Source organism: Antechinus flavipes, chromosome 2 (genome assembly GCF_016432865.1).
Source record: "Antechinus flavipes isolate AdamAnt ecotype Samford, QLD, Australia chromosome 2, AdamAnt_v2, whole genome shotgun sequence".
Lineage (NCBI taxonomy): Eukaryota > Metazoa > Chordata > Mammalia > Dasyuromorphia > Dasyuridae > Antechinus > Antechinus flavipes.
In genome coordinates, this window is record NC_067399.1 from 222,000,313 (window position 1) to 222,023,615 (window position 23,303).

General features: G+C 34.7%; 1 protein-coding gene across 11 annotated transcripts in view; it reads right to left on the reverse strand.

The window, feature by feature from the left end:
• CLIP4 (CAP-Gly domain containing linker protein family member 4) overlaps positions 1-23,303 on the reverse strand; it is a 126,901-nt gene that overhangs the window by 41,087 nt on the left and 62,511 nt on the right. For all 11 annotated transcript variants that reach the window (XM_051976217.1, XM_051976207.1, XM_051976215.1 and 8 more), the window contains 2 exons: positions 22,891-23,026; positions 13,535-13,675 (listed from right to left, as the gene is read on the reverse strand). In XM_051976217.1, the coding sequence (XP_051832177.1) occupies positions 13,535-13,675; positions 22,891-23,026 (277 nt within the window). The remainder of the gene's footprint in view (positions 1-13,534; positions 13,676-22,890; positions 23,027-23,303) is intronic.

Here is a 23,303-nt window from a genome sequence, read left to right on the forward strand (position 1 = left end):
CAATTCTGATGGACATGGTCATCCTCAGCAATGAGATGAACCAAATCAGTTCCAACAGAGCAGTAATGAATTGAATCAGCTTCACTCAGCGAAAGAACTCTGGGAGATGACTATGAATCACTACATAGAATTCCCAATCCCTATATTTTTGCCCACCTGCATTTTTGATTTCCTTCACAGGCTAATTGTACACTATTTCAAAGTCTAATTCTTTTTGCACAGCAAAATAACTGTTTGGGCATGTATACTTAAATTGTATATAATTTATACTTTAACATATTTAACATGTATTGGTCAACCTGCCATCTGGGGGAGGGAGTGGGGGGAAGGAGGGGTAAAATTGGAACAAAAAGTTTGGCAATTGTCAATGCTGTAAAATTACCCATGCATATAACTTGTAAATAAAAAGTTATAATAAAAAAAATTAAAATAAATAATAACCGAATACATATACAAGAGAAGCTTATGAAAAATCTATGTTAAAAAAAAACTTTTATAGTCACATATTACAATCCCAAAGCATTTCTCCTCCACATGTTTTACAATTCTTGGATCAAAATTCAAATTATTAATACGTCATAAAAGCATTTTTAGAACAACTTTAGAGAGCCAAATGATCTTATAGAATCTTGGCACTTTGGAATTGTTAGATCATCTTGCCTACCTAGATGAGAAATGAGTTCTGTCTGATTCCAACTTTCATGACCCTCAGCCTTCTTATCAAGGAGGCAGCTGGTGGCACAACAAATGTAGTATTGTGCCTGGAGTCAGGAAGAAACCTGAATCCAAATCTTGTCTCAGAAGTTTACCAGCTGTGTAACCCTAGGCAAGCCACTTAATTTCTGATTTCGTTATTTTCCCCAACTATAAAATGGGATAACATTAGCATCTACTTCCCAGGGTTGTAGTGAAAATCATATGATTTTCATAGCATCACATAGCACAATACCTGGCACATAATAAATAGCCACTGCTTTCTGACTTAGTATCCTTAACTGTAAAAATAATAATAGCAGCACCTATGTCCCACCTAGGACTGTGGTGAGGATCAAATATTTGAGATATTTGTAAAGTGCTTAGTATAGTAGCTGGTTCATGGTAGGTGCCACATAAATGCTTATTCCAGTATGTACTTATTTGTGAAAATGACCATTTATATTCTTTCCCCAATGATATTGTAAATTCCTTGGAAATAGCTATAGATCATGTGATAATCATGTACACGGACCTACAATGCTTAGCAAAAGATCTCTGACTTAGAAAACACTCAGCAAATGGTTTAATATAACCACTGAAGTAAATGTAAGACAAAAGTCTTATAGAACATATCTGATATATATAGCTCTCTAGCTTTTTCACAGATAGCAGATTCCACAACCAGAATATTGTATACACTGTCACATACACTCACTATACAGAATGTTTTTAACTTTTCATTTGTCACAAGGGAGGGCAGCAATGAGGGGTTCACTATCTAACAAGTTAAACATTTCATTGCTTGTTATTAAAGGTTCTTTTTTAAGTTATAAAGATACAAAGTATTTATTAAATATTTATTACATATCAGGCACAATGTTAATCACTGGGGACATCCATAAGCAAGACAGTTCCCGTCTTATACCATCCTGAAAAAACACATAAATATATATCTATATATCCTTTTAAGTAGGGTAGATAGAAGAAGAAGAAGATTGGCAAATACACACACCAGTACAAGGAAAGGAGACTTTGGGAAGTTAAAGCCAAAAACATATGTAATGTCTACCCATTATTTCTATTCCAGCCAACTATTTTATTCCTGCCTTCAGTCTTTCAAATGTTTAAAGTTATATGACCTGAACATAAGCCTTAATTCTGATAGATATTAATTGTCTCACTTGATAAGTCTTACTTAAAACTCTTAAAGAGTCCAATTTTCCTTATCTAGAACATGGGATAACAGAATGTGCACAACATAATAGCAAAATTCAAAATGCCATCTCAGAAACACACTGCTTCTACTCTTCTGGTAGCTCTTAAGTTTTCAGTATTTTATGATAAACAATGAATATGAAGAATTCAAAAAAGTGTGCAAACATTTATATGAGATGACACAAAATGAAGTAAACAAAACTAGGAAAACTATATACGTGTGTATGTTACATATATATATATATATATATATATATATATATATATATATATATATATATATATTAAAAATCCTCCTAAGAGTCTGCCACAGTGGATTCACCAAACATTTTTGAGGGAGAGGCTTTACTTTTTCTCCTTGACACTTTCTTATAAGACCTTCCAAATTAGAGCAATTATATATTTTGATAATTATTTTAATGCAAAAATAGTCAGATGGAAAGATGGGAAAATTACTAAAAAATATGGGTCAAAAGTAAGAAATGAGAAATACTGGGAAAAGAAGGGCTTTTCTTCTCACAAGAACTACAGAGAAAATTGGCAAAGAGTCTAGCGCACATGAATTTCAACATCACATACAAGACCATAAACAAACACACTATTTTGACTTATACCAGAATATGCAACATTAGAAACAAATTACAAGAGAACAAGATCAGGTAACTTTTATTTCTTAACCAAACATGAGAAAGGGGAGATTACAAAAAACATGAGAGAATTTTGATCACAACCAATTTCAAAGTTTTTGTACAAAATCTTAATGCAGTTTTAAGCTGTTTGGCAGCTTAATAGCTTTAAAGTACACTAACGTTTTGGGCACATTCTGTATTTGCAGCAAATATCAACAATAAGATTCTGATATTCAAAATATACAAGGATTTGACACAAATATCAAGAGACTTTTCCAAACAAATCAGTGAGCACAGTGTATAAAGTTTCCAAGAGAATAGCACAAATAATAAATGACCACATGAAAATGTACTCCAAATTGTTAATGCCAAGAAGAATGAGCATTAAATCAACTCTGAAGTTTTGCCTTATACTATGAAAATTGGCATATATCTTCAAAGATGGTATGGTAAATTCGAGAGGAATGATGGGAAAACAGATACTGTGTCATATTCTTGGTGGAGCTGTGAACTGGTCCCAGTGTTAGGAATTTTGATATGAAATTTTGCAAGACAAATAAATTGCCCATCCTCTTTTACTCACTGCTCTCACTACAGGGCATTAAACTCCAAGGATTTCAAAGTCAGAAACAAAGATTCACTACTTAGGAAAATATTCACAGCAACCCTCTTTGTAGGTAAAAACAGGGATGCATAGCCATTGACTGGCAAATTGTTGAAAATTTTTTGATAGATTAATATAACAGAATCTAACAGTAAAATAAGGAATTAAGAGAAACTCAAAAAGTATGGGAATATTTAGATGAACTAATGCAGTGAAATAAGCAATACCAATATAAATTTTAAAAGTCACCAAAAGGAAATCAAACTTTGAGTAATAGAAAAATCAATGAAGTTCCTTGAATGAACTGAATGAATGAAAAAAGAATGTATTAAACGATTACTATGTACAATGCACCATGCTAATCACTGAGGATACAAATAGAAAATACAATCCCTCCCCTTCAGGCTCCCAACATTCTAAAAAAGAAAATATACATTAAAAGTTTTAACTGGATGTTAGATGGAAAAGTTCCTTGTTAATGCCACGTCTTCTTTATCAGTCTCTGACATTTGAACCATGTGAGTGGTGTGAAGGATTTTGGTGGTAACAGCTTTTTCTAACTCTTGAGTAGCTGGGGGCAAGAATAGTTGCCAGCCTTTGTCTATTCTGGGGTTAATTTCCAAGATGAACCAAGATCTACTCTGTGGACCCTGGGTACAAACAATGCTATATCCAAAGACTTGATTGGTGAAAGTAATCACTGGCAGGATGGGGGACCAAAGAGGTATTGTTAGCCAGGCCTGGCACATGCTGCCTCCCGCCTCTACCTTAGGATGCCTGCTTCTCCAAATAAACTGTCTGCCCTGTGTGTGATAGCTGCTTTGGTGGATGGTGGGGAAAACAGGCCTCTTTTCCAAGAAGGCTGCTTCCCCAGATAATGGCTCTGAGGACTGAGGTGGAAAGATGGTAGTTAGTGGGATTTTCTATTTTTATGTCAACTGGCTAGCAGCTACATGTGGTAAAGTAGTATGGAACATGTTCCACACATGGACCCCTTCTCTACAATAATTTCTCCACTCAGTGATGGCCATGGGCTTGTGATAGAAGCAGGTCTGGTGGTTTGGTGGACATATCACTATTCCTGAGCTGCTGGACTCAGGGCCTGGGCTGTCTTCATCAGCGTCTGAAAGGAGATGATGATCAGAATAATAGGGATGATTCAATTTGCCTAGCTTCCTGGCTCAATTTCAGATGATAAAATCTATCCTTCCTTCCTCTCTACCTCCAATATAGCAGAGAGATGGAGAATTCCATGACCAGAATATTGTATATACTGTCACATGTACTCACATGTCACATGTACTATACAGAATGTTTTTAACTTTTCATTTGTCACAAGGGAGGGTGGCAATGACTGAAATATAATGTTAAAAGGCATCAATAAAATATATTTTAAAGTAAAATACATAACCCTAATGAAAAAACATAAGCTCAATGTATATAAGCAGAAGAGTTTATATTATCAAGTAGTAGTGTGAAAGCTAACATGGGTACAAAAATATATGAAGAATTAAAGCTAGTTGAAAAAATGTTATGCACAATAATATTTCACACTTATAGATTACCACTAGTACTATTCTGTAGCCTAACCACTAGGCATGTCCCTTATGCCACCAATAATTTCAAGTCTTCAGAGAACATGACAGAGTCTGAGAACATGGCAGAGTCTGAAAGTAGTAGTCACAAAGAATCACTGGGAAGATAAGAGTATAAAAAGACAAAGACTTTGGAGAAAATAGTATGTATAACTTTCCCTGGACACACAGGGAAATGGCTAGCTTCCATGGGCCACCTCTTCTCTCAGAAAGAAGCAATATGCACTACTTTGTCCATTTTGTTTTTCTTGCATGTAATGAGACTTCCTTCCCCCCCCCTTTTTTTGGTCAGTTTTCAGGGAGCAAGCTTTGTGATATTCTAGGGCTCAAGGTAAGAAATGCCAGATTCTACACAGAAAGCCTGCCTCAGACTTACCAGTATCTTGAAAGAATGGTTCCCTGATAAGGCCTAACTAAATGCTGACAGGATTAGCTCTGTGATCATATCTACTATAGAATCATGTATGATTTTAACTGGAGATACTTGAGGAGAGTCTCTGAAGATGTCTTCTATTATAATAGACCAAAGCTTCTCTTGACATCAACTAACAATAGAAAAAATAGGTTCTTATAATCTCTGCAAAGACAGCCTTAGTCCTACTGTGTAAAATTTAAGAACTATCAGAAGCAAAGTCTCTCCCACACTGAATGATTTCTCTATTAAAGATTTATAGACACACACAAACAAGAAGGCATAAAGGGCTTTTAGTCTGAGCAGATAGAAGTGACTACAATGAAAAGATCAGGGATCCACTAACAAATCAGATAGAGGGCCATCCATCACCCCTGCTATTTTCTTACACTACAATAATCTCCATTGTCCCCCACAATCCTTTAAAGCCTACCTTTATGCTACTTCCTTCATGAAATCTCTCTCTCAAAAACAGCAATGACCTCCTATCTTGCCCTCACATGTCACTTGGCACCTTCCTTATACATTTAGACATTATAATGCATAATAATGCTTGGTGTATGCCATGGCCTCCCTTTATAAACTTCATGAGGAAGTGAAGTCCATCTACATTTAAACTATCCATCTCCCCTGTGATGCTGTATTTGTTGCTGTTTATGACATTTGGAGTTTTCTTAGCAAAGCTATTGGAATAGTTTGCTATTTCCTTCTCCAGCTCACTTTACAGATGAGAAAACTGAGGCAAACAGGGTTAAGGTACTTGGCCAAGGTCAAGTGTCTGAGATTAAATTTGAACTCAAATCTTCCTGAATCCAGGTCTGGCACTTTATGTACTGTGCCACTAAACTGCCCCACATATAGAGGGTACTTAATAAATGAAGGTTAAATTGAACTCAAATTCTCCTACTATTTTAAGCTTATTTCTATTATCTACTACATTGGATAAAATACACTCTTAAAAAAAGACTGGCTGTGAGCACTGACTTCCTATCATGCCATAAACTTGGATTTAGCCAGCATCCATATACTAAGCAAGATTTGGCTGCCCTATATCAATAAAAACTCCCAAAAAACAGCTAATTTTTCAAGAAGTAGTCCTACTGGCATCCCTACTTCAAAATTCTGATTCTCTTTATTTCTAAGTCAAAGGACAAAAGAGGATGCCACCACCTTAAGTGTGAGAACTTAATTTCCTCCCTAATAGCTCAAAACTCCCAGTTTAACACACAACTACCTTACAACACCCCTAGATAGCAAAAAGGGCAAATATTATCTCCATTTCACATTGGGTGAAAATGAACATGTTATAGTTAAATTGATAAGTGATTTGACCTAAGCAGATAATGCTTTTAGGAAACAAATAACTGTATCCATAAATGATGACAACATGCAGTTTTGTTTTTGGATGCAGCACTCCAATTAAAGCTAAAAGTTAAACAAAATTTATCAATTTATGCACTGATTAAATTTCATATGTTTTACTAGATAAAGAAATAAAGTCAAGGGAATGCAAGAAATTAAAATCATCAGCACACACTCACACTTCAAAAAAGCTCTGAATTTTTAAGACATCCTCCCACACTACCAGTGAATCAATTACCTAGATTAAATCTAATGGGCCCTTTGGCACAAGTACATCTTAAGACAAGAGCTCAGCTTGTACCATTTGCACATCTAACCTCTTGGGAAAAAGATGTGGAATTTCCTCCCTCACTGTATTTCACATAAAGCATTTATCAATTTAGGATCAACTTCTATTATGTGAGGCTTTCAGAATAAACCTATAAGGAATGCATTATCTTTCCATTTAAATTATGTTTCTCAAACTAGCGAAAGAGAAGTGGTACACAAGAGAGTTGAACATAAACTCCAGGTAAGTCACAGATTCCCAGATTTCCCAGATGTGGGAAGCCTGTAATGTGCTGTAGCAGTATGAACTGCAACAGACATCTGGCCCAACATTGTTTGATCCCTGCAAGGCCATCACACTCGCTGTTTCCATATGAATGCATATGAGTCTTACATGCCTTATCTCCCAGAGCAGCACTCAGACTGAGTTTATCCTGGGGACTCTGGATTCTATTTTCCACCTATTAAAATATAAAGAAGGGCCCCCCCCCTCAAGTGGCAGCTTCAGATTTCTCACCTCTCCCTCTAAGAGGGATACCTGGAAGGTGTATTGATTAGTTTTGATTTTTTTTCTTCTTTTCTTCCTATTTTTAAAAATTCTTTGCTACAAGGGATAGCATTCTGGGAGGAAAGGAGAAATACAATGGGGAAACATAGATGAAATAAAGATAAATCAACAAAATTATCAGATTTTATTAAAAATAATAAATGCAAGCACATATACACAGTACTTTCAGTATGGACTTTCTGTGGGTGACACTTTAGCAAGCTCTGATCTTATAAAAACAAAAAGACTATTTTGATGAAATGATGAGATCAGGCTCTGGAAAGTCATGGAATAAGAAAAACTGAGAATTTTTATAATTATATAGTCAAGGTTCTAGATTAGTCTACTTTGCCTACTTCCTCTTATCATCAATGGAGAAAAACAAAAAATATCAATCCACAAGGCACAGTGCAGGCTGTTTTATTTTGTTTGAGGGGAAAAGGAGAGAAGGGAAGAAACACAGAAATCCTGTGATTTCATTAGTGTAGGGAGTTCCTGGAAAGGATACTCTCTCTATAAATGCAGATCAGCAACTGTTCTTAGGGAACTGATTGAAGAACAATGAAAAGTTAAGGGACTTGGAGGTGGGGGGAGTCATACAGCCAGTAAGTAGTGTCAGAAGTGGGACTGATTTCTTGATTTTGAGGACAACCTTGTAAGTACTCCATCCTGTCTTTTTGGTAATCCTTCCTTAAACCTCCCATGGCTCTCCCTGAGATCCTCTCTTATTTTATTTTTTAAAAAATGAAGCCATTGACTGTGAGATCCCCCTTTTCCCTTCTTACTCATCTCCTATGACTCAGACATCTTTGGTCACTATCTTCTCCCCCTCTTACTAGGAAGAGGTAGCCTTACTTCTTGCTAAAGCAAGCCCTTACCTACACAAATGATCAAATTCCATCCCATCTCCTCCAACAGACTGTTCCCTAACTTCTGCCTACTGGTTTCCCTAACTACCTACAAACATGTCTATGTCTCCTCCACCCTCAAAAACTCCTTATCTGAGCCTTCCATCCTCATAATCAACTGATATCCTCTTCTGCCCTTTGTGGTTAAACTACTTGAAAAGGCCATTGACAAAAGGGGTCTTCGCTTCTCTCCTTTCACTCTCTTAATCCTGACAGTGTAGTTTCTGACCTTATCATTCCACTAAAACTGCTCTCTTCAAAGTTACCAATAATCTTGCCATACCTAGTGGCCTTTTCTAAGTCCTCATTCTCCTTGACCTCTCTGCAGCCTATGTCAGTGTCCACCATCCTCTTCTCCTTGATATTCTCTTCTAGGTTTTTAAGAGACCACTGTTCTGGTTTTTCTCCTCCTCTCTACCTCTCTTACTACTCTTAAGTATCCTTTTCTGCTCATTTAGATCATGCCCATAAATTCTTGAGTTCCTCACAAGATTCTGTCCTGGGCCCTCTTCCCTTCTTCTATACTATTTCATTCAGGAATCTCATCCATTCCCATAGATTTAATTACCATCTCTATTGCTGATGATTCTGTCTAATCTATCCATCTATCTAGCCCTAAATTTCCTGCTGACCTCCAATTTTGCATCTCCAACTACTTATCATACATCTCAAAATGGATGTCCAAGAGACATCTTAACCCAAAAGGTGTCTAAAATTGAACTCATTATTTTTCCTCCTAATTTTCCATTCTACTTTCCCTTCCCTCTAATTATAGAAGCCTCTACCATGCTTTCCAGGCCCTGCTCAAAACCTAGGAGTCATCCGAGATTCTTACTATCTCTAAATCCCTATAATCCAATTTGTTGCCAAGATCTATAGACTTTACTTCGGCAATATCTTTTTAAAATGCTCTCTTGTATACTCTGACACTGCCACCATTACCTTCATTGAAGGTCCACATTACCTTCAATTACTTGAATTACTTGGATTACTGCAATAGTCTGTTGGTAGATCTGCCTGCCTCAAATATCCCCCTTCCTATCCATCTTCAATTCAGCAAGTAACATGATTTTCCTAAAACCTTAGTTCAGCAATGTTACCTTCCCCTCAGTAAACTCCAGTGGCTCCCTATTATCTCCAGGGTCAAATATAAAATCCTCTGTTTGGTCTTCAAAGACCTTCATAATCTATCACACACCTATACGCAAACTACCTTTCCAGTCTCCTCACACCTTTCTCTCCACATCTTGGATCTAGCAACAATGGTCTCCTGGCTGTTTCACAAACAAAATATTTTATCTCTTGACTCCAGTCATTCTCTCTAGCTATTTACCATAACTGGAACTCTCTCCTTTCTCAACTTTGCCTATTGACTTCCTTGGCTTCCTTCAATTCTAGCTAAAATCCTATTTCCAGTCTCTCAATTGTAGTGCCTTCTCTCTGTTAATTACTTCCTATATTCTCCTGTATATAGCTTGTTTGAGCATATTTGTTTGCTTGTTATCTCCCCCCTTAGAGATTGAAAACTTCTCCAAGGCAAGACTATCTTCTGTTTTTCTTTATATCCCAAGCACTTGGCACAATTCCTGAAACACAGTAAGTACTTATTAATTGACTGAATTCCATATTTGGGAAAATTAAAGAAGTTAATTTCTTTATGGACAGGGCAAGAAAGAACTATGAGAGGTTCTCATAAAGACAACAAGTTTCTAAGGGTGAAAACCCACTCATGACTGAAAAATTATGATAGTAAAAAAAATTCAGGACATATCTAGGGTTCACTGAGTGATCTGACAAAATGTAAATTAAAGAGTTATGATGATTTGGTATACAAGGAATGAAAAAATGCCGTTTTTAAATAATGTTGCATTTTTATTGAAATATACCTTCAATTCAAAATGCTAAGTGAAGAATACATGGGATTTTTCCCATAACTTCTCCAAGTTGAGGCACTTAAGTTGATTATCAGGGTAATTCAAATAGTTTAGGTATTTATATTTAGAGATGTTGAGATGAACTAAGTAAAACAATTTCTGTGACTTCAGGTTTCACAGCAAAGTATCTTAAAACTATTTGAAAAACTCTAGACCAAGAGTTTTTTTTTTAATTTTTTATCCAGCTGATCAATGCTTACTGTGAGCTATTTCATACACACACAATTATACATGATAAAACTGCATTGGCCATCCTTATCTTCCTCATAAATGATACTCCCATACTTTCCTTGTGTCTTTTCACACAAGGAACAGTCTCCCTCTTCATCTTTCTCTCAGTTTCCTTTTAAGACTTAGTTCAAATCCCACATTCTAAAGAAAATCTTTCCCAGTGCCCTCAAACACACACATACAAAATCCATTCATTCTAAGATTATCTTCTACTTCAACTAGATATTTCTTGTATGTACTTTTTTTTAATGTTCCATTAAAGCTCATTGATAATAGGGATCATAATTTTGCTTTTCTTTGTTACCCCAGTGCTTAGTAAAGTGTCTGACACATGATAAACGCCCAATAAATGACTGACTTTTATCCCAAAGTAGCTTTTCCCTCACAAGTTCCTGAACCTCTCCCTTCACTGCCAGTTAATATGTGCTCAATGAATAACAATTCATTTAATATATTAGCCTAAGTGAAAGGCAAATTTTCTGGATAAAAAAATTAAATATCATAAAATGAATTTAGAAATCATTAAGAACAACTCCAAGGCTAACTATTGTTTTGATATCCTCTACCATCACTCCAATGTAATAGTTCACTGATAATTGATTATGCTTTTTAATCATTTATTCTTCTTCACAAATTTCTAATGTGACGAACTTCCTATATCAATGTAAAAATAGGAAGAATGTGGAGGATTTCCAAGAGAGGAAGAATACTAATTTGACCCAAGGTCATATATTGACCACTGAGTAGCTTAGAAAGAATGGGGAAAAAAATCTTCTCTAGTCTAACTGCTGCCCAGAGTAGCAAAAATAAACACTCCTTTCTATCAGCCACTCGACAGCCAGCATGTACTTCTGCTTCTAGCACTGGACTTGCTATGACTTTAACACATACAAAGAAGTCCCTTTCAACCCTTGAGATGATCAGCCTCATTGGATAAATACACTTCCAGATATTAAAGCCAAGAAACAATAAGACCAACGCTTCAATGGTTTTCTGTGACTGCACTGCTATGGACAGTACTTCCAACAAGCCAGATTACAGTGTCTATCCAAGCAAAGATGCACTAATCACACATCTTCAGACATTGTCTCCTGACAACTTGAGTAAGATTACCCTAATCCATGAATTCTATAACCATTACTTCTCTGATGCAGCCCAGTAGTTAGAACACCAGCCCTGAAGCAAGAGGTCTGGCTTCAGACAGTTACTTGACTTGAGGTGAGTCACTTTTGTTTACCTCAATTTCTTTTTTTTTTCTTACTGAAGCAATTGGAGTTGCCCAGGGTCACACAGCTAGCAAGTGTTAAGAACTCAGGGCCTCCTGAGTTCAGGGCTGGTGCTCTACCCACTGCGCCACCTAGCTGCCCCTCTTAATTTCTTCTATTATAAAATAAAGATAATAGCACCTACTTGCAAGATGTATTATCAAAATAAAAGATATTTGTAAAAGTGCTCAGTAAAGTGCCTTACCTACAGTAGGTGTCATATAAATGCTTATTTTCCTCCCCACCCTTCAGATTTCTGCTACATTATTTGTGTGATCTTTTCATTTCACCTCAGTTGTCTATTTGTAAAACCAAGATGTTGGAGGAAATGTGTTCTAAGATCCCTTTCTGGCTATAATCCTACGAATCTAGGATCCCTGATAAATGTCTTCTGTAGTAGCCTGTCTCTCCTTAGCACAAGGTGGAAGGCCTTCGGTGCCCAACATCACTAAAGTATCCATCCAACCTGTAAAGACATTCAAATCTGATAACCCTGAGACTTCCTAGGTTCAACCTTCACAAAATGTTGATTACAGGCCTTCCAAGCACCATGAATTATCGCCTACTTTTTCATGTGTGACCAAACCACCATAATTGTATCCCATTTATGCTTTGTCCTAACCAGCCATAAAAAATAATCCTCCAAGTAAGCCATGAGACATGCTACTGTCCAAAGCCATCCCATGACCACCACCTTGCACACAATGGATTGGATGGCAAACAGCCTTTCTCACAGCCTCTCTCAGGCCCAACTTGGTAGTAGATCACTGCCCAAACAAGAGATCCTCTCCCCCCAGTTGTCCATTCACATCATCCATAAGCTATCCTTTATTCTCTGTAACAGGCCTCAACTTGTTTAGAAATCTTTATTGAGAGTTTAGAAACTAATTTCCAAACATTTCCCCTTTCCAATTCCAAGAAACCTGGGAAAGCCCCATCATTTCAGGCAGCTCAAAAACACAACACCTGCACTACCTTCCCCAGAGAACAAAGCATTGTGTGAAGAGCTCCACCCTTATCCCCACAGCAGTCAGACAAACCATAGTCAGTAAAAATATAGGGTATAAATGGTATAAATGTAATTTATGTGGTTCAGATAATAAATACAAAGAAGGAAAGTATTAACAAAAACTAAAAGTCGGCCATGATGGCTTCCCAAAGGAGATGGGACTTGAATCAAGTACTAACTAATAGGTAAGTTTGTGAAGAGGGGGTCAAGTTCTAAAGTGCTTAGAACGGTATCTAGCACATAGTAGGTGCTTAATAAAAGTTTATTAATTGAGTGATAGAATACTAGGGGGAAACAGAATATACAAAGGTCCAATGGTAAAAAATAACATAAATATTGCATTATGAAAAGCAACAGGAAGAATAAAACTGAATTGATGTATATATGCAGGGAAGGTGGGGGAGATGAGGTTGAATAGAGTTATGAAAGGAGAAGACTATAGAGGACTTGAGACCTAATTAGTGAAAGAATAGAAAGGTGAAAGTTGTGCTATGAAAAGATTATTCTAGCAGTAATTTTCAAGATAGGTAGAAAAGAAGATTCTAAAGCAAAGGTTCATAACCTCGTGGAAATCACAAACCCCTTTGGCAGTTTGGTGAATCCTGGCAACCTCTTCTCAGAAGCAGCAGGAAAAAAATTAGGGTTAAACTACAGGAAGGGTCTTTGTTACTATTATTAGAAACAGAAATCTTGAAGCAATAGGGAATGCTAAACATATCCAATGTTAAATTCTTACCAACTTCAGGCTTCAGAGCAAACTACATACCCCAAATTCCAAGCTATAAGTTATATAGAAAATCTTTTTATACAAAAGAAGTGTTAATGTTTAAGGACGTAATGAAATTTTCAGAATTACTTACCAGTGTTTACTTTTGAAGTTACATGAGTAACATCAATTTTCTGGGACCTGACGGGTACTGTAGTGCGTGCAGAAGGTGTTCGTCCTATAGTTTTCTTTCGATCTGTAGCTTTGCTTATCTTTGAAAGAGGTGCAAAAATGCCTAAAGGAAAATAGACGTTTTTGATCATTACTAAATACCAAATTCAGAATTTCAAATAAAAAGGCCAAGTTCAATTATTTGGTATTATTATCAAGGAACATTTAGTTAGCACTTAACTTAGTACCCAGATTGTGAATGATGACAGGAAAACTTAAGAAGCAGTTTTTGTCCTCAAGGGGCTTAAAATACTGGGAAGAAAAACTAATCATATAACATAAATATACAGTCTAGTAATTAGTAGTATGGTGCAAAATATAAGTTTGGTAAAGGAAAAGGTCAACAGAAACAAGCATTTTCAATAAATTCATTTGGAGAAATAGTTAATTTAATAACAATATATAAAATACAAATATCTTCCACAAAGTTTAGCCCTCTGTTCCAGTAGGAGAATCTTTAGGCTTTAAATAGACATGTTCATGTACATACACACACAGAGAGAGAGAGAAAGAGAGAGAGAGAGAGAGAGAGAGAGAGAGAGAGAGAGAGAGGAGGTTGGGAAAAAAGAAAAAAGGGAAAAAAAGAGGGAGAGGGAAAAAGAAAGGGGGAAAAGAAGGGGAAGAGTAGAAGGAGGGGGAGAAGGAGGGAAAAAAAGAAGTGAAGGAAGGGGAGAAGGAGGGGGAGAAGGAGAAGAAGGAGGGGGGAGGGGGAGAAGAAGGAGGGAGAAGGGGAAGAGGAAGGAGAAAAGGAAGGGGAAAGGGAAGGGGAAAGGGAGAAATAGGGGAAGGGGAGAAGGAGACGGAAGGGAAGAGGAGGAGAGAAAAGAAGGGGAGGGTGAGAGGGAGGGAAGAGGAGAAGAGAAGAGAGTATGAAATAGAAAATACAACAAATAGCCTCTTTTAACATTAAAGTTAACATTAATATTAAAATTCCAAAATTTGGAGAATTCCTGGCTGAGCTTTTAGTATACACCTAACCTTTCTCACTTAGTATCATCTCACTATTCAACCGTCTTTGTTGCTATAATCAATTATGGTATTTTTTAGACTCAACTATAGGATACAACATTATGTATTCTATATGAAACCTGACATAGTAACTCATATATAGTAAACTAACACTAGTTTAATGAACAGAATTAGACCATGGTATAATCACAAAATCAGAGACAACCTGACATAGAGGCTGACCTATAATAATATAAGCAGGTTTCCATTTAGCTGTCATCAGCTGTGATGGAAGTAGTAGTATTCTTCTCTTGTCCAGCAGTAGAGTTCAGAAACAATCTGTATTTGTTTTCTACCAATGGCAACCAAAATGACAAGTGAGAGTGGGAATGACTCACCTACCAGAAGACTCTTAATCAGGATGAAACTGATTTGGGAGAATTTTTTTTAACTTTAAAAAGTCATATGCTATGATGTAAGGTGCCATGAGGCTTATTACAAAAGAAATGTAAGATAGCATCTCCTCAAGGAGTTTTTTTCATCTAACGGGAGCAAGAATATAAGAAAGCAACAGAGTAATATATAAAATCTAAGTTAATGAAGCTGTTAAAAGCCAAAAAAAGCTTCACAGAATGAAGGGATCGATGTAACATTGTAGTTTTCACATAAATTTAACTTGACAATTTAGATTTCTGGATTTCCTTCTAAGAAGAATTTGTTACATTTGCAACCTTGTAAATACAACATATAGCTAAGATTCAAGCAAATAAGTATCATTTGTACAAATTAACCACAGTTTTCTCAATTTTAGATGGATGTCCTCTCCAAGCCATTTCTCAGCCATTTCCCCACTCATATCTCAACCTCCATCTCCATCCTATCTTCCAGATTCTCTTTTTGTGTTATCTCCTTAATTGCAACATAAGCTTTTTTTGTGTCTTAGAGCTTGGCAAAATACCCAACTGGTTGCTTCTACTATGCTCACCAACAAAGATTCGAAATAATTTAATACAGTAAGAAAGCATAATAAACTCAAAGAATCTAAGTACAGAAAGTTTTAAGATTGCTCAATGGAAATTATTAATAGGATAAATAGCAAATTAAATTTGGAATTAAATACTAATATAATTGTTGCTATTTATCTAAGCTGAATATCCTAACAAGGTCCTATATCTAATTATCTGGAACAGAATTTTATTTTATTTTTTTTATTTTATAATAACTTTTTATTGACAGAACCCATGCCAGGGTAATTTTTTTACAACATTATCCCTTCATAAGTCATCAGCATTCTTATATATCACTAACAAAACCCAACAGTTAGAGTTACAAAAAGAAATTCCATTTAAAGTAACTACTGATTGTATAAAATATTTAGGAATCTATCTGCCAAGGGAAAATCAGAAACTTTATGAGCAAAACTACAAAACACTTTCCACACAAATTAAGTCTGATCTAACCAACTGGAAAAATATTAAATGCTCTTGGATTGGGCGAGCAAATATAATAAAGATGACAATACTACCTAAATTAATCTACTTATTTAGTGCTATACCAGACTCCCAAAAAACTACTTGGATGAATTAGAAAAAATAACAACAAAGTTCATATGGAAAAACAAAAGGTCAAGAATTTCAAGGGAATTAATGAAAAAAAAAATCAAATGAAGGTGGCCTAGCTGTACCAGATCTAAAATTATATTATAAAGCAGCAGTTACTAAAACCATCTGGTATTGGCTAAGAAATAGACTAGTTGATCAATGGAATAGGTTAGGTTCAAAGGACAAAACAGCCAAAAACTTTAATAATATAGTGTTTGACAAACCCAAAGACACCAGTTTCTGGGATAAGAATGCATTATTTGACAAAAATGGCTGGGAAAATTGGAAATCAGTATGGCAGAAACTAGGCATTGACCCACACTTAACACCGTACACCAAGATAAGGTCAAAATGGGTTCATGACCTAGGCATAAAGAATGAGATGATAAATAAATTGGAAGAGCATAGGATAGTTTACCTTCCAGACCTGTGGAAGAGGGAGGAATTTATGACCAAAGAAGAACTAGAGATCGCTATTGACCACAACATAGAAAATTTTGATTATATCAAATTGAAAAGTTTTTGTACAAACAAAACAAATGCAAACAAGATTAGAAGGGAAACAATAAACTGGGAAAACATTTTTACAATCAAAGGTTCTGATAAAGGCCTCATTTCCAAAATATATAGAGAATTGACTCTAATCTATAAGAAATTAAACCATTCTCCAATTGATAAATGGTCAAAGGATATGAACAGACAATTCTCAGATGAAGAAATTGAAACTATTTATAGACATATGAAAATATGCTCCAAATCATTATTAATCAGAGAAATGCAAATTAAGACAACTCTGAGATACCACTACACACCTGTCAGATTGGCTAGAATGACAGGGAAAGATAATGGGGAATGTTGGAGGGGATGTGGGAAAACAGGGACACTGATACATTGTTGGTGGAATTGTGAACACATCCAGCCATTCTGGAGAGCAATCTGGAACAATGCTCAAAAACAAAAATGCAAGCATTTATATACCTCAACAACGATACTGTTTGAGGATGTATTCTGATGGAAGTGGATCTCTTCGATAAAGAGAGCCTTAATTGATCAAAGATGGACAGAAGCAGCTATACCCAGAGAAAGAACACTGGGAAATGAATATAAACTGCTTGCATTTTTGTTTTTCTTCCCGGGTTATTTATACCTTCTGAATTCAATTCTCCCTGTACAACAAGAAAACTGTCCAGTTCTGCACAAATATATTGTATCCAGGATATACTGTAACCTATTCAACATGTAAAGGACTGCTTGCCATCTGGGGGAAGGGGTGGAGGGAGGGAGGGGAAAAATCGGAACAGAAATGAATGCAAGGGATAATGCTGTAAAAAATTACCCTGGCATGCGTCTATCAATAAAAAGATATTAAAATTAAAAAAAAAAGAACCAATATCAAAGATCAATTTCAAGGAATTCAAGATGGAAAAAAAAAAAAAAACATTATCCCTTGCACTCGCTTCTGTTCTGATTTTTCCCCTCCCTCCCCTCTCCTAGATGGCAAGCAGTCCTATATATGTTAAATATGTTGCAGTATATCCTAGATACAATATATGTTTGCAGAACCAAACAGTTCTCTTGTTGCACAGGGAGAATTGGATTCAGAAGGTAAAAATAACCCGGGAAGAAAAACAAAAATGCAAATAGTTTAGTTTCATTTCCCAGTGTTCTTTCTTTGGTTGTAGCTGCTTCTGTCCATCATTTATCAATTGAAACGGAGTTAGGTCTCTTTGTCAAAGAAATCCACTTCCATCAGAATACATCCTCATACAATGTCATTGTTAAGGTATATAATGATCTCCTGGTTCTGCTCATTTCACTTAGCATCAGTTCATGTAAATCTCTCCAAGCCTCTCTGTATTCATCCTGCTGGTCATTCCTTACAGAGCAATAATATTCCATAACGTTCATATACCACAATTTATCCAGCCATTCTCCAATTGATGGGCATCCATTCAATTTCCAGTTTCTAGCCACTACAAACAGGGCTACCACAAACATTTTGGCACATACAGGTCCCTTTCCCTTCTTTAGTATGTCTTTGGGATATAAGCCCAGAAGTAACACTGCTGGATCAAAGGGTATGCACAGTTTGATAATTTTTGAGGCATAATTCCAGATTGCTCTCCAGAATGGTTGGATTTGTTCACACATCAGTGTCCCAGTTTTCCCGCATCCCCTCCAACATTCATCATTATTTTTTCCTGTCACCTTAGCCAATCTGACAGGTGTGTAATGGTATCTCAGAGTTGTCTTAATTTGCATTTCTCTGATCAATAGTGATTTGGAACACTCATATGAGTGGTAATAGTTTCAATTTCATCATCTGAAAATTGTCTGTTCATATCCTTTGACCATTTATCAATTGGAGAATGACTTGATTTCTTATAAATTTGAGTCAATTCTCTATATATTTTGGAAATGAGGCCTTTATCAGAACCTTTAACTATGAAGATATTTTCCCAGTTTGTTGCTTCCCTTCTAATCTTGTTTGCATTAGTTTTGTTTGTACAAAGGCTTTTTAATTTGATATAATCAAAATTTTCTATTTTGTGATCAGTAATGGTCTCTAGTTCATCTTTGGTCACAAATTTCTTTCTGCTCCACAAGTCTGAGAGATCAACTATCCTATGTTCCTCTGATTTATTTATAATCTAGTTCTTTATGCCTAGATCATGGACCCATTTTGATTTTATTTTGGTATACGGTGTTAAGTGTGGGTTCATGCCTAATTTCTGCCATGCTAATTTCTAGTTATCCCAGCAGTTTTTTATCAAATAATGAATTCTTATCCCAAAGTTAGGATCTTTAGGTTTGTCAAACACTAGATTGCTATAGTTGACTATTCTGTCTTGTGAACCTAACTTATTCCACATCAACTAATCTATTTCTTAGTCAATACCAAATGGTTTTGGTGACTGCTGCTTTATAATATAATTTTAGATCAGGTACAGCTAGGCCACCTTCATTTGATTTTATTTTTCATTAGTTCCCTTGAGATTCTCGACTTTTTATTGTTCCATATGAATTTTGTGGTTATTTTTTCTAGATCATTAAAATATTTTCTTGGAAGTCTGATTGGTATAGCACTAAATAAATAGATTAGTTTAGGGAATATTGTCATCTTTATTATATTCGCTCGGCCTATCCAAGAGCACTTAATATTTTTCCAATTATTTAAGTCTGACTTTATTTGTGTGGAAAGTTTTTTGTAATTTTGCTCATATAATTCCTGACTTTCCTTTGGTAGATAAGATTCCCAAATATTTTATGCTGTCAACAGTCCCTCTCCCTTTTCCTCTCCTTCTCCCTCTCCTTTTCTCTCTCCCTCTTCCTCTTTCTCTCCCTCTCCCTCTCTCCTCTCCTTTGTATTTCTTGCTGTTGGATTTTGTTGGTGATGTATAAAAATGCTGAGGATTTATTTTGTATCCTGTGGAGTGGAATTTTAACAGGAGTAAGAGGCCAAAAGCAGATAAAAAAAATTTATGTGAGTTTATTTTATATCCTACAACTTTGCTAAAGTTGTTTCCTCTAGGATTCTCTAAATATATCACATCATCTGCAAAAAGACAATTTTGTTTACTCATTACCTGCTCTTAATTCCTTCAATTTCTTCTTTCTCTCTTATTACTAAAGTTAACATTTCTAGTATAATATTAAATAATAATGGTGATAATGGGCACCCTTGTTTCATCCCAGATCTTATTGAGAATGTTTCTAGCTTATCCTTATTACACATAGCACTTGGTGATGATTTTATATATTGATGCTTATCATTTTTTTAATTAAAGCTTTTTATTTTCAAAATTTATACATGGATAATTTTCAACATTCACTTTCACAAAATCTTGTGTTCTAAGATTTTTCTCTCCCTTCCTCTCATCTCCTCCCCTAGACAGCAAGTAATCCAATATGTTAAGCACGTGAAATTCTTCTATATATATTTCCACAAATATCATGCTGCACAAGAAAAATCAGATCAAAAAGGAAATAAATGAGAAAGAAAACAAAATCCAAGCAAACAACAACAAAAAGAATGAAAATACTATGTTGTGATCCGCACTCAGTTCCCACAGTTCTCTCTCTAGGTTGCTCCTTATCATTTTAAGTAAAATGCCATTTATTCCTATGTTTATTAGCACTTTTAATAGGAATGGGTGTTATGTTTTGTCAAATGCTTTTTCTGATCTATTAAAAAAATCATATGATTTCTGTTTGGTTATTGATATGGTCAATTATACTGATAGTTTTCCTTATACTGACCCAGCCTAGGATTCCTGGTATAAATACCTCTAGAGATCATAGTGTATTATCCTAGTAATAAGTTTCTATAATCTCTTTGCTAATACTTTATTTAAGATTTCTGTATCAATATTCAGTAGGGAAATTAATCTAATTTTTTCCTGAGGAAATTGAGGTTAAGTGACTTGCCCAGGGTCACACAGCTAGGAAGTGTTAAGTGTCTAAGGCCAGATTTGAATTCAGGTCCTCCTGACTTCAGGGCTGGTACTCTATCCACTGTGCCACCTAGCTGCCCCTAAAATTTTCTTTCTCTGTTTTGGCCTTTAAGTATCAGTACCATATCAGTATTATAAAAGGAATTTGATAGGACTCCTTCCCCGAATCTCCTAATAGTTTATATAGTATAAATTAATTGTTCTTTAAATGTTTGATAGAATTCACTTGTAAATCCATCTGGCAATGGAAATTTTTTTTCTAAGAGACCAAACTCCTTTTATAAAAACAAATATGATACTGATACTTAAACCACAAAAAGTAAAAACCAGAAAAAGACTATTTTCATTAATTAATGTGAATATAAAAATCCTAAATAAAATACTAGTTAAAAGATTACAACAATATATTACAAAGATTATAAATTATGAATCATACCAGCAATACAGGGATGAATAATATCAATAGATGCATAAAAGCATTTGATAAAATATAACACATTTCTATTTTAAAAAACCAATACTTGGTAGTATAGGCATAAATGGACTTTTCCTTTAATTGATTTGAAGCATATACCTAAAACCATATCTAAAAGCCAATCACCAATATTATTCAATATTATATTGGAAGTCCTAGCAGTGTCAATAAGAAAGAAAAAGAAATAGCAGGAATAAGAATACAGAATGAGATAATACAACTCTCTTTTTTTGCAGACGATATGATGATATACTTGGAAAATCCTAAAGACTCAACTAAAAAGTTAACTGAAATAATACTTTCAAGCAAAGTAGTAGAATATAATGTAAATCCCCATAAATCATCAGTATGCCTATGTATCACCAATAGAATTCTGCAAAAATAATTAGATAAAATTTAATAATTTTATTAATAACTAATTAATAATTAATTAAAACCATTTAATTATAAAATTAGCTTATTTAAAATTACTCCAGACAGTATAGAATACCTGGGAATACACCTACCAAAAAAACTCCAGGATCTATATGAATAAAACCATAAAAAACTTTATGTGCAAATAAAACCAGATTTAAATAAATGAGAAATAGCAATTATTCATGGATAGGCATGGTCAACAGAATAAAAATGATAATTTTACCAAAATTAATCCATATATTCAATGCTGCCTCAATTAAGTTACCAAAAAAAATTATACTGAGCTAGAAATAAACAATAATAAAATTCATTTTGAAAAATAAAAGATCAAGAATATCACAAACTAATGGGGGGAAAATGTAAAGGAAGGAAGTTTAAGAGTATCAGAACTAAACTATATTATAAGGTAGTGATTATCAAAACTATTCGATATTGGTTAAGAAACAGAAAAGTTGATCAGTGGAACACTGTAAATATAGAATTTACAGGAGCAAACAGAGTAACTTGGTATTTGACAAATGTAAGACTTAAGTTTGGGGGTTAAGAATTCATTACTTGGTAAAAATTGTTGGGAAAGCTAGAAAGCAACATGGAAGAATTTGGTCAGACCAATATTTTACATCATTATAAATATCCAAATTAACTTTAGAGATCATATGAAGATTTTGTCTGAATCAAGAGAAAAAATATATAGATACAGATTTGTGTCTAATGGTAAACATTTTGAAGTTTGAAAAAATAGAGACAGGGGAAAGGAGAAAAAATAAAGTGTTAACTTTGTTGCATATTTTAAAAGGAACAGCAAGTTGTGCAAAATGGACTTAGAATTTGAGATCAATCCATTTTTCTATCCTACTTAACTGAAAATTTTGTTTCATTTCTTAAGTTCAGAATAAAATAAATTTTAAAAAAATAATAAGAGGAAAAGAAAATGAAATAACAAAGAAATGGAGAAGAACCAAGTTAAAATAAGAGGATGAATAAAGTCTGTATTTCTCTTGACAATATGGATTTTCTATTCATCCCAGTCTCAGATGTTCCAGGAATAAGCAACATGTAAGATTATTTTTCCTAGCAAATGATTCACATTATACATACACACACACACACACACATTCTTAGGCTGTTAAATTTATAGTCAATTCCAAAGACTCTATACATGGAACAAGAACTATTTTCTTAGCTAAAAGGAAAACACAACCTTGATCTATAAAGAATTCTGTGTCTGTTAAATTAGAGAATGTTTAGTATGGATAACACAAAAAATCATTAATACAGATAATATAAGATTAACTGTAATTGTAATGTGCTACCAATCTAGTGTGAGGCTTCTAAATTATTTTTAGATATTGTAAATTCTTCATAATTAAGATTAATATCTTACCATATTTAGGAGGACATTTAAAGTACTGAACTTTCCCAACACTTCCATTATTCTTTCCTTCTGGTTCACTCAACTCAATGCCAGCCCACTGTCCACTGGCAAATTCAGTTGTGCCACAAAATCTTAATATTCCAACCTATGGATATAAATATAGATTATTTTTATAATTATAGTGAAGGCAGAAAAATTCCTATAACCAACTACTTTGTTTTTAAAAAATAAAATTCCATTCTGAAGCATAAGAATACCTGAGTTCTGAACTAAAGTTGTTTAATCTGAATTTAAATCATTAAGTTTATAATCTTTATAATTTGCTAACCCTTTCACAACACAAACACAAAATAGTAACCTTTGTAAGTAGCCTCGCTCTATCCTACTCCAATGACAAGTTTTAAATGAGATTTTTGTAATGC